The 13,001-nt window shown below is 36.5% G+C and overlaps 1 protein-coding gene across 6 annotated transcripts; it reads right to left on the reverse strand.

The window, feature by feature from the left end:
- Positions 1 to 985: 985 nt before the first annotated feature.
- On the reverse strand, positions 986 to 6,161 carry LOC110706030. Of its 6 annotated transcripts, none has more exons than XR_002508191.1 (5): positions 5,998 to 6,161; positions 3,645 to 3,730; positions 3,379 to 3,465; positions 1,474 to 1,564; positions 986 to 1,364 (listed from the first exon to the last, which is right to left on the reverse strand). XR_002508191.1 is itself a non-coding variant. In XM_021883940.1 (5 exons), coding segments are annotated over exons 3-5 (402 nt in total). In that variant the 5' UTR covers positions 3,647 to 3,730; positions 4,150 to 4,235; positions 5,998 to 6,159; the 3' UTR covers positions 986 to 1,055. The 6 variants fall into 6 exon arrangements, 5 of the variants coding, with proteins under 5 accessions (XP_021739632.1, XP_021739634.1, XP_021739631.1 ...); XM_021883940.1 differs by lacking the exon at positions 3,379 to 3,465 and adding an exon at positions 4,150 to 4,235 and having other exon boundaries at positions 5,998 to 6,159; XM_021883942.1 differs by lacking the exon at positions 1,474 to 1,564 and adding an exon at positions 4,150 to 4,235 and having other exon boundaries at positions 5,998 to 6,157.
- Positions 6,162 to 13,001: the final 6,840 nt, after the last annotated feature.

The following is a 13,001-nucleotide window of genomic DNA, read 5'->3' on the forward strand; positions in this document are numbered from 1 at the left end:
ATAGGATCAAGGATCCTAATGAGAATCCCAAAAAAAAACAGGGACATTGACAAGGATTGGCATGGAAATGACCTACAGTGTGTGTAAAGAGAAGGGTCATAACAAAAGAAGGTGTCCAAACAAGGACACAGCTACTGCTAGTGAACCTCCAGCAAAAAGACCAAAGGGTAGACCAAGGAATGATGGTCAGGTACCCCATTCAACAACTTCTACTGACCAACAAACTCAAGCCTCTACTGTGCAGCAACCTACTGGTGCCACCCAACAACATCACCTTGCTACTGCACAACCTACCCAGCTTGGGAGAGGGGGGGAGGATGATAAGAGGAGGACCTGGTTCAAGAGGTGGCAGAGGTGGCAGATCCTCTTCTACTGCATCTGTTGGGGAGCACTGCAATAGGGCAAGGAAGATCAAAGGGAAGGGGAAGAGGAAGAGGAAGGAACAGGCCTCCTGTTGGTGTTGGGATTATTCTGATGGCAGTGCTATCCAAGGAGTGAGTTAGCTTATTTCACTTTGTTTAGTTTCATGTCTTTATGATCTTCTTTGTTCACTTACACTACGCTTTCATGTGTTCACAGGGACCTTCTCAAGGCTGGCATAATGACCCTGGAATTCAAGGCAGCCAAGTTTGACAAGTTGTGATGAGGTGTTCAACACAACAACAGTAAGTATCTTGATCAAAACTAAGATGGTGGCATGTAATTTAGCCATATTTTGTGAACAATATGTAGTTCTTGTTTTCTGAATATTCTAGCCTATCAGTTGCATGTATTAACAATATTTTAGCCTATCTTTTAACTAAGTGAATATTTTGTGAACAATGTTTAAGCCTATCAACTATGTATGGTTTATGCTACACTGTCAAGATGGTGGCATGTAATTTTTGCCTATCAACTATGTTTGTCATGCACTGTCAACCTGGTTTTTGCTACACTGTCAACACATTTCACCAATGCACAAACATATATATGCACACACAAAAGATTGAATGTTTCCAAACACCTTCCATTTATTCACAACTTCAACACATTACATTCAACAATTCTAACACAACCTACTTCAAATACATCACAATAATTCCAAATAAGACCCATGACAACATTAAAGCCAAAGAAAAATTCTTCTCATTCCTAGAACTCTTCATAAGTTCAATTCGCATTTGAGAAACCTCTGCTTTCAACTCTTGCAAGTCTTCTTCCATGTTCTCCTTTTTCAATTGCAACTTCTTAACCTTCTCTTCAACTATCTGCTTCTGCATTTCCAATTCCGCAATTGTGGTTTCCTTCTCGAACAACTGAAAGCGGAGTTCATCCCCTATTTCTCTAACACCACCAATCCACTTGAAAAAACCACAATCCGCATCCTGAAATTGAAAAACAAACAACCAGTATTAAATTCCCAAATAAACCCTAAATTGTAATCCCAAATTCAATTACAACAACATCGCAACTCCACCGCATCACAGTACGCACCACCGCATCAGTTCCACATTTACATTTCAAGTTCGACAGACAACCCCTTGAAGAAGACGAACCAGAATTGCAACTTCCTCGCTGTTTTGCCCTATCCATAATTAAAGATTGTTTCGTAATTAATTCGCAACCTCAAATAATTAAGAAGGATTGAGAAGTAATGATTGTGAAGAATTGAGGAGCAACACACAATAGAGGAAAGATGAACAGAGGAGGGAGGGGGGTGGTTAAATAAAGGGGAGTTTTTTCTTTTTTTTAAAAAACCTAAATAATTCAAACAACGGTAAGTGCCACGTCAGCATAAGAACCGGTTGAAACCGGTTGTTAGACCTACAAGGGTTGCTGGGAGAAAATGGGGGGCAAAGGTTAGATTATTGCGGAATAATCAAAAGGTGGAATTAATATGGGAGAACAGAGTAAAGGTTGGATTATTCCAGTTAAATTTTCTTTAATAAATGAGCAAAAACTTAATTGCTCATTTGTCAAACGAGTTGCTCATTTGTCAAATGAGCAAGCATTTCTTTAATCATTCATTAAATCAGAAGTATTTCTTTGCTCATTTCACAAATGATCAATCAATTATTTTCAAATCCTAGATTAATTATTTTCTTTACTCAAATTATAACTGCCAGAAAAATTGATAAACCATCTTGCAATTAAACAAAATCAATCCGAAAACAAGAAATACTTGTATAAACAAACTACAGAGTAGGAATGATATACCAATCAATCCGAAAACAAGAACAAATCAGTATTAGAAACCTAATGAAAAGCCAATTACCATCTCCACATCAGCAAGTTAAAAGATAGAATCATAAAGTACCCCAATATATGAGTCTGTTTGCAAGTTGTAAATCTGACTAGCAAACCAGCCGAAGGATCCTCACAAATTTAAAGCAGGAAGTTTCATTTTAAATCAGTAAAAATCAGCCTTGATCTGTAAAATTATTAAAAATTCAGGTAATGAGAGAATAGGGCATAATGTAAGTTGATCCACCTCAGAAAACTAATGTCAAGGAAACAATGAAGCTAAATAGACTGCTAGTCGCAACACCAGGGACAACCAGAAAGCCTAGGCATGACAAAATAAAAATATGAAGCGACCAACACCAGGGTTCTACAATAAATTATTGAGCTCGGCAGCATCAAGTTTGTCAAATTGTCAAAATCAAGTGGCAAGAGAGGGAACAACAACAATGGATCTTGATGTAAATCAAGGCACACAATTACAGTCCTACCACTTGATAGCAAGTAGTGCTAGCTTAAGCACTACTATATATATGCATCGCAGGGTTAAGTCTTAAGTGATGCACCACTAATTGTCCTATTGATAATGTTGCCAATTTTTGATACTTCATGGAAATAATACTTTCAAATTAATTTATTTATTAAAATAATTTCTTAACAGCAGCATTATTTCTTTTAAAAATCAAAAGTTTTGCAACAAGTCACTGGTACAGTGGTTGCTGAGAGACGGTTCGGGTGACTTACTGCATCTTCCTGATTCCTTTCAGTAGATAAGCTGACTGCTAATGTGTCAATTATTTTCAAATCCCAGATCTATTATTTTCTTTACTCAAATTATAACTGCCAGAAAAATTGATAAACTATCTTGCAATTAAACAAAATCCCAGATCTTAATTGTTTTCAAATCACAAAAGAATACAACTACTCTCAACAACCCCCAATTTAAACTATATACACACTTCAGAAGTTCAGATCATCTACACAGCAAGCTTAAGCAACAAAATTATAGCCTCAATCAATTTCTTGCAATTATACTCAGATTTAGAGTTTTGAAATATTCACATTCAGATCCAACACCAGAAAACAAAAACACAAAAAACAAAAGACAAAAATGAAAGAAAACTGAAAAAAAAATCAGTGAGGCATTTTGTCGAATACCTTGTAAGCAGTCACAATTCTCAGCTTCTTTGCGTACACCATCCAGAACATAATCAATCAATCACCCACATCACAAAAAGAACATGTCTACAATAAAGTATGCATAAATTACTAAGATAATAAACTGATATAACCAATTAAGCAAATTAAACTCATATGAGAAAACTATAAAACATGAGCAAACTAAATTCAAATGAGCAAAGTGAAATAAAATGAGCAAACTAAAATAAAATGAGCAATTTAAACTAAAATAAATTGATACTTACATTCATCGTTCTTAAGTAACAGCTGGAAGTTTTGGTTCATCGTTTGGATCAGGGCTTCAGTTGAATCCATTTGCAATTCGCGATTTCTAGGGTTTAAGCAAAAAATAGAAAAAACCCAATTCATGAATAACGTAATTTTGTAACAAATCTTAGCAACATTATATAAAAAATAAACAACATTAGACTAAATAAATCAATATAATTGTGAATATTCAGCAAAATATCGCTTGAAAATTCAATCACAAACACAAAATTCAGATTATAAACAAAAGCATGATTAAACAAAATTCACAAGAATACAAAATCGTAAACGAACAACAATCATTTATCAGATTGTCATCCGTATAGACCAATTAAAACCATAATTTAACAAAAAAAAGTATGTTAATAATTTAATATTAGGCTGAAAAAAACATACAAAAAATCGAAAAAAGGCAAAATTGAGCGTCATACATGAAAAAATTCGAAGAACAAAAGAATTTAACGATGAAATTGAGGAGCTTACAAAAATTTGATGATAAATCCCGCCGATTTGATCTTCATGTAAGTGGAGTTTCTTAGTGGAAAATTTAGAGAGAGAATGAGTGAAACCTGAGAAAGTTTCATAGAGGAAGTCGTTTGGAAAAGAGGAAGAAGAAAGAGGTGTAGTTTTGGTGAAATTTACAAAAAAGCCATTACTAGTACTATTTTTCGGACGTTGGATCAATTTTGATCAATGGTCTAGATTTGTTCTCATATAGATTAGAGTTCTCACATAAGGGATGTGTTCTCACATGATCCCATTGCTATATATATATATATATATAGGACCAAGTTATAATGAGAACCTCTCTTATAATAAGAACTAGGAACCTTTCTCGTCCGTCAGATCTTATAAAAAAACAACGGTTGTGATTAGCTTCTGTCCAAAATGCCTACACAGTACACACCTTCTCGCTCTAACATTTTCTAGTTCTTCATAGTTTCATCTAACAAATACTTGATTTGATTTTAATTATGCATTTTCGCACTCAAATTTTGAAATTATTACGCGAAAGTTCGATTTCTCGTTTGAATCTGCAAGTTGATTTCATAAGCAAGTACTTTCAAGATACATAAGCTAAATTAGGTTTAAAATCGCGGTTTCTAAAGCTTCATTGTAATTTTCAGGTAAGTTTTCAGATTAGATTAAGAATTCGCTCCAAATTTGCAATTTATCAATCTTGATTGTTTGTTAAATCTGCAGGTTGATCAAACCTAACTAACAACCTCATTTATCTAAATTTATCTTCAGTTTTGAATTTCTATATAGTACTTAGTTTTATGTCGATTGTCCCAAAATATATGGGTCAAGTAAAGTTCTCTTGATCACCTTAGAAAACACTTCAGTCATATAGAAGAAATAATTAGTCACATGGTCCTGTCCTATAGAGCTTCCTACATCCACACCAAAACAAGCAAAGAGTACTAACATGACCAGGCAGAGTTGAATGGACAAAATAACGACCATCATGTATATAAACTCAAAAGTAAATAAGATAAACTCAAAAGTAAATAGAAATTCACTAACATCTAGGCAATTCTCTATGCTATCACGAGATAACAGATAATCCAACCTGAAGAGATTGACATATAGCAGAAAGTCCAACACCACTTCGATATCACTTAACTAAAATTGAGCTTCTTTTTTAGACCACAGGCAATAACAGCAGCTGGTGCACTAAGAATGCCTAAGACACTATCTCTAGCTATGATTCCTAAATCTTTTGTTGCCCGAAGTTGGTGCACCAGAAAAAATTCTCCATTTTCCTTACTCCAAACAGAAGCCCCCAGACAACCATGAACTTCACAACCACACAACCGCACAACCAAATACTCAACTCGACAACTACCATCAACTTAAAAGGTAATAATACAAACTCTAAAGTAAATTAAATAACCAAAAATATCATGTAATTTCTAAGATTTGGAACATGACAATCAATAAAACATGAAAATCAAACAAACACAATAGTTACATTAATAATAAACTATATTACTACACAAATTCGACTGAAAACCCTAATTACAACAATTAAAATTAATTTTTTTAGTCAAATAATTACAAATAAACCGTAAGTTCAACAAATTACATAGATTCGAAAAAAAAACGACGATTTGGATCACAGTTCAGGCAATACTTCAAATAGGAAGCGAAATTCAACAACAAAATTGCAAATGCGGAAACATATAATTGTAAGTGCCCTAATATTTCAACTGAAATCACAAATACTCAAACAAATGATTTGGAAAACCCTAATTTCGCAATCTAAATCGCAAAATTTGGATTCAAAATCAAAAGAAAGCAATGCTAATTAAAATCAAATCAATTTACCTGCCCATAAACTTGCTAGAACAATGCATGAAGATGAGAAGATGAAAATTTGCTAAATAGAAGGTGTGGGAAAAAATTAGAGAAATCGCAGGAGAAGAGAGCATTTGCAGGAGGAGAGAGAAAACAAACTGTAGAGGGAGAAAGTGAAAATAAAAACAGACAGGATTTAGGGTAGTCATTCAACCGGATGAATGACCATTATACCCTTAATGAAGCGGGTTAAATGTGAATTGTCCGATGTTGCGCGATCAATGGCTGACAAAAGTTCCTAGTTCCTATTATACATAAGGTTCTTGATTATATATATATATATATATAATTTCAGATGTTTATAATAGAACTTTTTTTAAACAAAAATAAATAGCAATTTGGAGGAAAAATATTTCACAAAACTATGTGAAGTGTCCTATCCGGTGATTACTTTAATATATAGTATAGACTAGATTAATCTCGTGCGATGCACGATATATATTGACAAATAAATTTGTTATATTGTTAGTTTGTCACAATTACAAAGTTTGTACTAAATTTGGATGTTGATTAATACACTAAATTTCCAAATTAAAGGAAAAAAAAATGAATAGTAAAATAAATTACCAAAAAATCTATTAAATATTGCTAAAACGGACTACGCTGACGTCACCACTGTCCACATGTCCCTCTCTTAATAAAAAAATTACCGCCTAAATGCGATGATGATGTCATTTTTTTTAAGTATCATATTTAACATTTTTGATATTTAAATATTAGAAGCTTTTACCTTACAAGTTACAACTAAAACCTAAGTGACATTGAACAGGGTATAATACAGAAATTTTGATGAAAATCTAAAATTTTAAAATTAATATTATATTTTGTACATCTTCTTTTTTATATTTATGTATAATAGCCAATTTAATTTGGGGACATGCATTTCAAACTGCGGAGGTTAAACATGGTTCGATCCATGATGGGTCTTACCGATCTTATTATTTCTTTTTGGGGACATGCATTTCAAACTGCGGTACTAACACTGAACTAACACTGTTAGACATGGTTCGATCCATGATGGGTCTTACCGGTCTTCCTATTTCTTTTTGGGGACATGCATTTCAAACTGTGGCACTAACACTGAACCGCGCTTCATCAAAAATTGTCGAAAATACTCCATATGAATTATGGACAGAGAAACCTCAGCAGTTGTCTTTTCTTAAGATTTTGGGGTTGCGAAGCAAATATCAAGAGACTCATGTCTGATAAAGCTTGCACCAAAATTTGACAAATGTTACTTTGCGGGGTATCCAAAAGAAACAAAGGGGTATAACTTCTACAACCAATCTGAGAACACAGTATTTGTTGCTTGAGATTGTGTCTTTTTGGAAAAGGAGAACCTTTCAAAAATGACCAGTGTGAGGAAAATCAAACTTGATGAAGTTCGAGAGGATGAGCAACAAAACAAATCTGACAAAATTGACAATCAAAGGGCTTTGGAAGCAGCTATTGATAATAGTCAGAGTCAAACCGACAATGTTAATGCTCAACTTATCACCTTGCGTAGGTCGCAAAGGCCAAGATCTCAACCAAACAAATACCTTGGTGTCGTCTTAACCGAGAATAAAGACATCCTAGTTGTGGATGATAATGAGCCAGTGACATAAAAACAAGCTTTGACGAGCCTTGACTCTACTAAATGGCTCGAAGCCATGAAATTCGAGATGGATTCCATGTTTGAGAATCAAGTCTGGGACTTAGTTGATTTGCACGAAGGTTATACACCATCGATTCTAAATGGATTTCAAGTTGAAAACTGACAAAGATGGAAATGTATATGTATACAAAACTAGATTAGTGGCAAAAGGTTACAGGCAAACTCACGACGTTTATTATGATGAAACCTTTTCACCAGTCGCAATGTTTAAATCCGTTCGGATTATCCTAGCAATTGCTGCACATTACAATTATGAAATATGGCAACTGGATGTCAAAACCGCCTTCCTTAATGGGATTTTGGAAGAAACAGTGTACATGACACAACCCTAAGCTTTTGTAGATCCAAATAATGTTGGGAAGGTATGCAAGATTAAGAAATCCTTTTATGAATTAAAGCATGCTAAGCTAGCAGGAGTTGGAATCTGTGATTTGATGAAGGTATCAGTAAATTTGGCTTTGTCAAGAATCCCGATGAGTCTTGTGTTTACAAGGAGGTCAGTGGAAATAACATCGCATTACTGGTCTTATCTGTCGATGACATATTGCTCATTGGGAACAACATTCCGATGCTAGAGTTTGCAAAGACTTGGCTCGGAAAGTGTTTTTCAATGAAGGACTTGGGAGAGGCACTGTGCATTTTGGGCATCAAGATCTATCAGGATAGATCTAAGAGAAAGATTAGATTGAGCAAAAGTACTTATATTGAAGGTACTGGCACAATTCAATATGGTGGAAGCCAAGAGAGTCCTCCTACCCATGTCTCATGGAATAACTCTTAGCAAGAAATAGTGTCCGAAGACACCTGGTGAGTGAGAAAGAATGAATTAGATTCCATATGCTTTGCTTATTGGATCGGTCATGATGTTATGATAAGTACAAGGTCGAATGTATTGTATGCCTTAAGTGCTACGAGCCGATACCAATAAGACCCAGGAGAGACGCATTGGACTGCAGCAAAGAATATCCTGAAGTACCTGAAAAGGAACAAGGATAAATTTATGGTCTATGGTGGAAGTAAGGACTTGGTTATTAAAGGTTATATCGACGCAAACTTCCAGACTGACAAAGACGATTTCAAGTCGTAATCAGGATACATATTCTGTCTGAATAGAGAAGCGTTCAGTTGGATGAATGTTAAGAAAAGCACGACTGTAGATTCTACAATTGAAGTCGAATACTTGGCAGCTTCAGAAGCAGCTAAGAAGGCAGTTTGGATTGGTAAGTTCGTTGACGAACTTGGTGTTGTGCCCTCAATCAAGGGACCAATAGACCTATATTGTGACAACAATGGGGCTATTGCTCAGGCCAAGGAGCCAAGGGAACATCAGAAGGTAAAACGTGTCATGAGGCGATTTCGCATGATAAGGGAGTGGAAAATCGAAGGTGAAATCAGGATTTGCAAAATTGGAACAAACGATAATGTAGCTGATCCACTTACTAAACCTTTGCCACAAGTGAAACACAACAAGCACGTTGAGGCAATGGGAATTAGGCATGTCGGAGATTGGCTCTAATTTCCTATCTATGTGTTTTAGTTAAGTAATGGAGATCTTAATGTAAAACACTAAGTTAACCATTCATTTATGGAGTAATTATAATTTTTTTGTAAATTATTATTCCATTTCTATTTAAGTGTGGTTTAGAATTAAATAATGAATCCATTCGATTTGACGATATTCAAATAGGGTATCAAGACAATGTCTTGGATAAAGAAACGCCTATTGATTGAACATTGAATATCATATCGAAACTATCCCTAATCGAGGTCATTTGAAAGTTGGAGGACTAATGACCACGCGAGATTAGTGTGTAGTATGATTTATAGCACCGTTTCTTGTGCTACAAGGACAATAATATCATAAATTATTTGCATAGGTATTAATTTAGATTTATATCAAATTGACCTATGAGGATACTTTAAGAGATTTAACAATCGTCATAAGTATATTACTCATTATGGATATCGGTACCTCCTACCTCAACCATGAGTATTTTAAGTTCTCTTGCTTGAGTACTAGTCCGTTTTGATGTTGTTAAACGTCTGCCGTACAAGGGGATTATAAAGGCAACACTCGGGCGACAAAGGCCTCTTAGTAAGGGAAGCTTAACAATGCAAGATTGGGAATGTCCTCTTATTAACAATAGAAAACATGTATTTGTTGTTTACAAGACCTCTCGAAGAGCAAGACTGTGAAAATGCATGGCCGTGCTCAGATGGATTTTAGAAATCATCTCTACTTGACAGTCGAACTCGGAATATCGAGAAACACTTCTGCACGTAATAAGGATGACGATAAATCTTATCTTATAGTTCATGAAGAGGCATTCAGTGACGACATAGGGATAAGGAAATACACATACATCAAACTTGTCCGGAAGGACAAGTGGGAGATTGAAAGAAATGGTATCCTTCGAACAAGTGTATTATTCCGATATAGGGTTCAAAATTAATTAGGAAAGCCAATTATTCAGTGAAGTGAAGTGATCGGAATGCCTAGCTGAAGGCCGCTTCTGATCAGTAAGATTAATATATAATTAACCTTACAACTTGCTCTTGACTAAACCCTACGGGTTACACCCAATTGTGTAACTGAACATAGGCGACGAATTAATCCGAAGGATTAAATAAGCCGATAAGGATTTTACGAACTCAGACATCGGATTCCGAACTTAGAGTGTCGAAGCCCGACGTCAAATGTCGAGTCGATTTTGGGAATCGAACAAGACAATAAATAAGTCAAACAACAAGTCAACGCTCAACCGTAGCCTCGCATTGGCCTAGCCATGCGAGGGCTAAGCTAGCCAAGGCCACCAACCGCAAGGAGTGGCTACGTCGCAAGCCCAGCAAGCATATGCGTGCTAGGCCAGCTGACCGAACATGCTTGCAGGCTAGTGTGCCCAGTCGCTCGCACGCCAGGCAGCAACACACATAATGCACTATTGGGTTACCTGGCCTTCCCGCAAGCAAGCAGCTCACAGCAGCCCCCTAGCAAGCAAGGGCCTGCTCCCAGCCAAGCACAAAGCCGCTAAAAAGGCGCGCCTTGGTGCCCAAGGCTAGGCGCCAGCTGGCGCGGGTTCATTGGACCTTGTTTGCATGAGGTGGGTTTGCTTGGGGAGAAAGGGGAATTGTGGTCCTCCCCTTGTGGTCCTCACCTACCCTCACTTTCCATTTGCCACTTGTTGTTTGCTAATTGATTAATGTAATTAATTTAATTTAGAATTAAATTAATTGCTTATTTTCCCATTTTATTAACTCCCACATGGAAAGATGATTGAGGTTTTTGGGAGTGCTTTGCCTATAAAGACCAACTTTGGGAGTTGGGAAATTTACACTTTGATTTGAACTCAATACGACATCTCCCAAAAGCATGAGAAAACCTTGAAGTTCGTAAAACTCAAATTTTGGTTTAGCCTTGTCTAAGCTACGAGACAAGAACCTTGTTCGGGCGCGTGGTTGTGCGAATTAGGAGGATTCGCGCGTGCTTGTCTTGAGCTTTCGGGGTCGTGCTCGGGTTCCTGAGAAGGAAGCTTCGAGGTTAAGAATACCTTTTCCCTTCTTTCTCTTTCTCCATCTTTATGTGTTTATCACTTTATTAATTGCATGTTTATTTATTTAGTTGTATTAATTATGCTTGTGGTTCGGGAAGGTTTTGATTCCGCACAATGCTCACACATCGTAAAACCCAACTGGAAAGATCAAATACTGTCGTTAAGCTAGTTAATCGTGATAGTGAGACTCGACGTGAAGACTTGAGAAGAAGTAGCTGAACCAAAGCGTGGCGATGGAACTATCGCATCGTGTTGGCTCTATCCCGACGTGTTAAGCTTGACGCGACGTGATGGAAACCATCGTCATGTGCCATGAGTCTAAGGTGCTGCGCCAAAATTGGAACATCCCCGTGACTCGTTTTCAGTCGTTCTTTCGAAGGTTTAAACCTAAAGTCTTCTAGGTTCAAGCATATTCATATTTTAGGTGTTCGTTAATTAACCAAATTAATTAAGCAAAGTTCTTTGGGTTATTATATACAAGTCACATGTACAAGAATCAAGTTAAGACAAAGGGTTAGTTTAATCACAAACAAGGTATGCAGAAGTAAGATATGCACAAGTACTCAAGTAGTCACAACTTGATGCAATGAGTTTGCAACCTAACCATGACTCTAGTTCTCTAAGGTCAATGTTGATGATGTCCAAGAGGGTCCATGGTTAAGATTCCGGATGCATCGCGCGAAAGCCTTACCTTAGAAGGGTTGGCACAATGGACGGGACCCCGCGAGTTAAACTCAACTCCATGGTTTGGTGAATTCAACAAACTCGGATGCACCCATTATTGCACGGAGCAAGGTTATTAGGGTGGACGGAGCGTGAATACCCAAGGGCTAATACCATATGTAAAACACATATGGGTTCAGAAAGGTCGAAAAAACTAAATCAGGAAGTAAAATCGTCGAGACAGTACTAGAATTGGGCAAAAACAAAGACAGAAGGCTGGCGTAAAATCGCCAGATCCATCACTGGACGGTAGGAACCATCGTCCGACGACAGCTCTATCACGACGTGATAAGACTATCGTCCAGCGTCGTTTTCTAACGTCTTGCGATAGTTCTCACGTTCTGCGGCAGTTTCAATTTTCGATGTTTTTTTCCAATTTTTCGCAGCGTCTTTTCGATTTTAGTCGTGAAAAATATTCCCGGTCTTTCCTACGTGTATGTCCTATGTTTTTTACGCATCACAGATGGTCTTTCCAATGCGAACCTTTTTATTCTTATGCCACAATGTTAATCAATATTACACACATGAATATCTAGAATCTTGCAAATCTCATCCACTCATTCTAAATCAATTTCTAAACAAATTAGGAATCAATTTAGAAATTCTCCCTAGTTGAATCGCCAAAAACTGTAGGGAATTTTTCAAATCATTGAGCCTTATTGTGGTTCATGCTTTTAGGCATGGCGGCGTTCCAAGGAAAAGAAGTTGGAGATAAAATAGTCGCCAACAAGTTTTAGGAACTTGTAAACCGTTCACGAGTGTGAAAATTACACCCCATTCCCGATCATAGAGATTGCTAACTCCATAGTGGTCGGGAAACATGACTGGATGTTCTGGGATGAAGGTACGAATCTAACCTAAAAGAGATTGAACCCGCCCTAAATAGGCCTCTACTCAATTCTAATGATTTCCATGTGCGCTTTTCGATCAACCATACATACATTAAATAAATCCTAAACCTATTTAATCTACGTTGGTTGATTATTAATGCACAATAAAATCTATTATTAGTGATCACTTTAACTAAAATCATATTAGCCTAA

The sequence above is a fragment of the Chenopodium quinoa genome, unplaced genomic scaffold (genome assembly GCF_001683475.1).
Source record: "Chenopodium quinoa cultivar QQ74 unplaced genomic scaffold, ASM168347v1, whole genome shotgun sequence".
Classification (NCBI taxonomy): domain Eukaryota; kingdom Viridiplantae; phylum Streptophyta; class Magnoliopsida; order Caryophyllales; family Amaranthaceae; genus Chenopodium; species Chenopodium quinoa.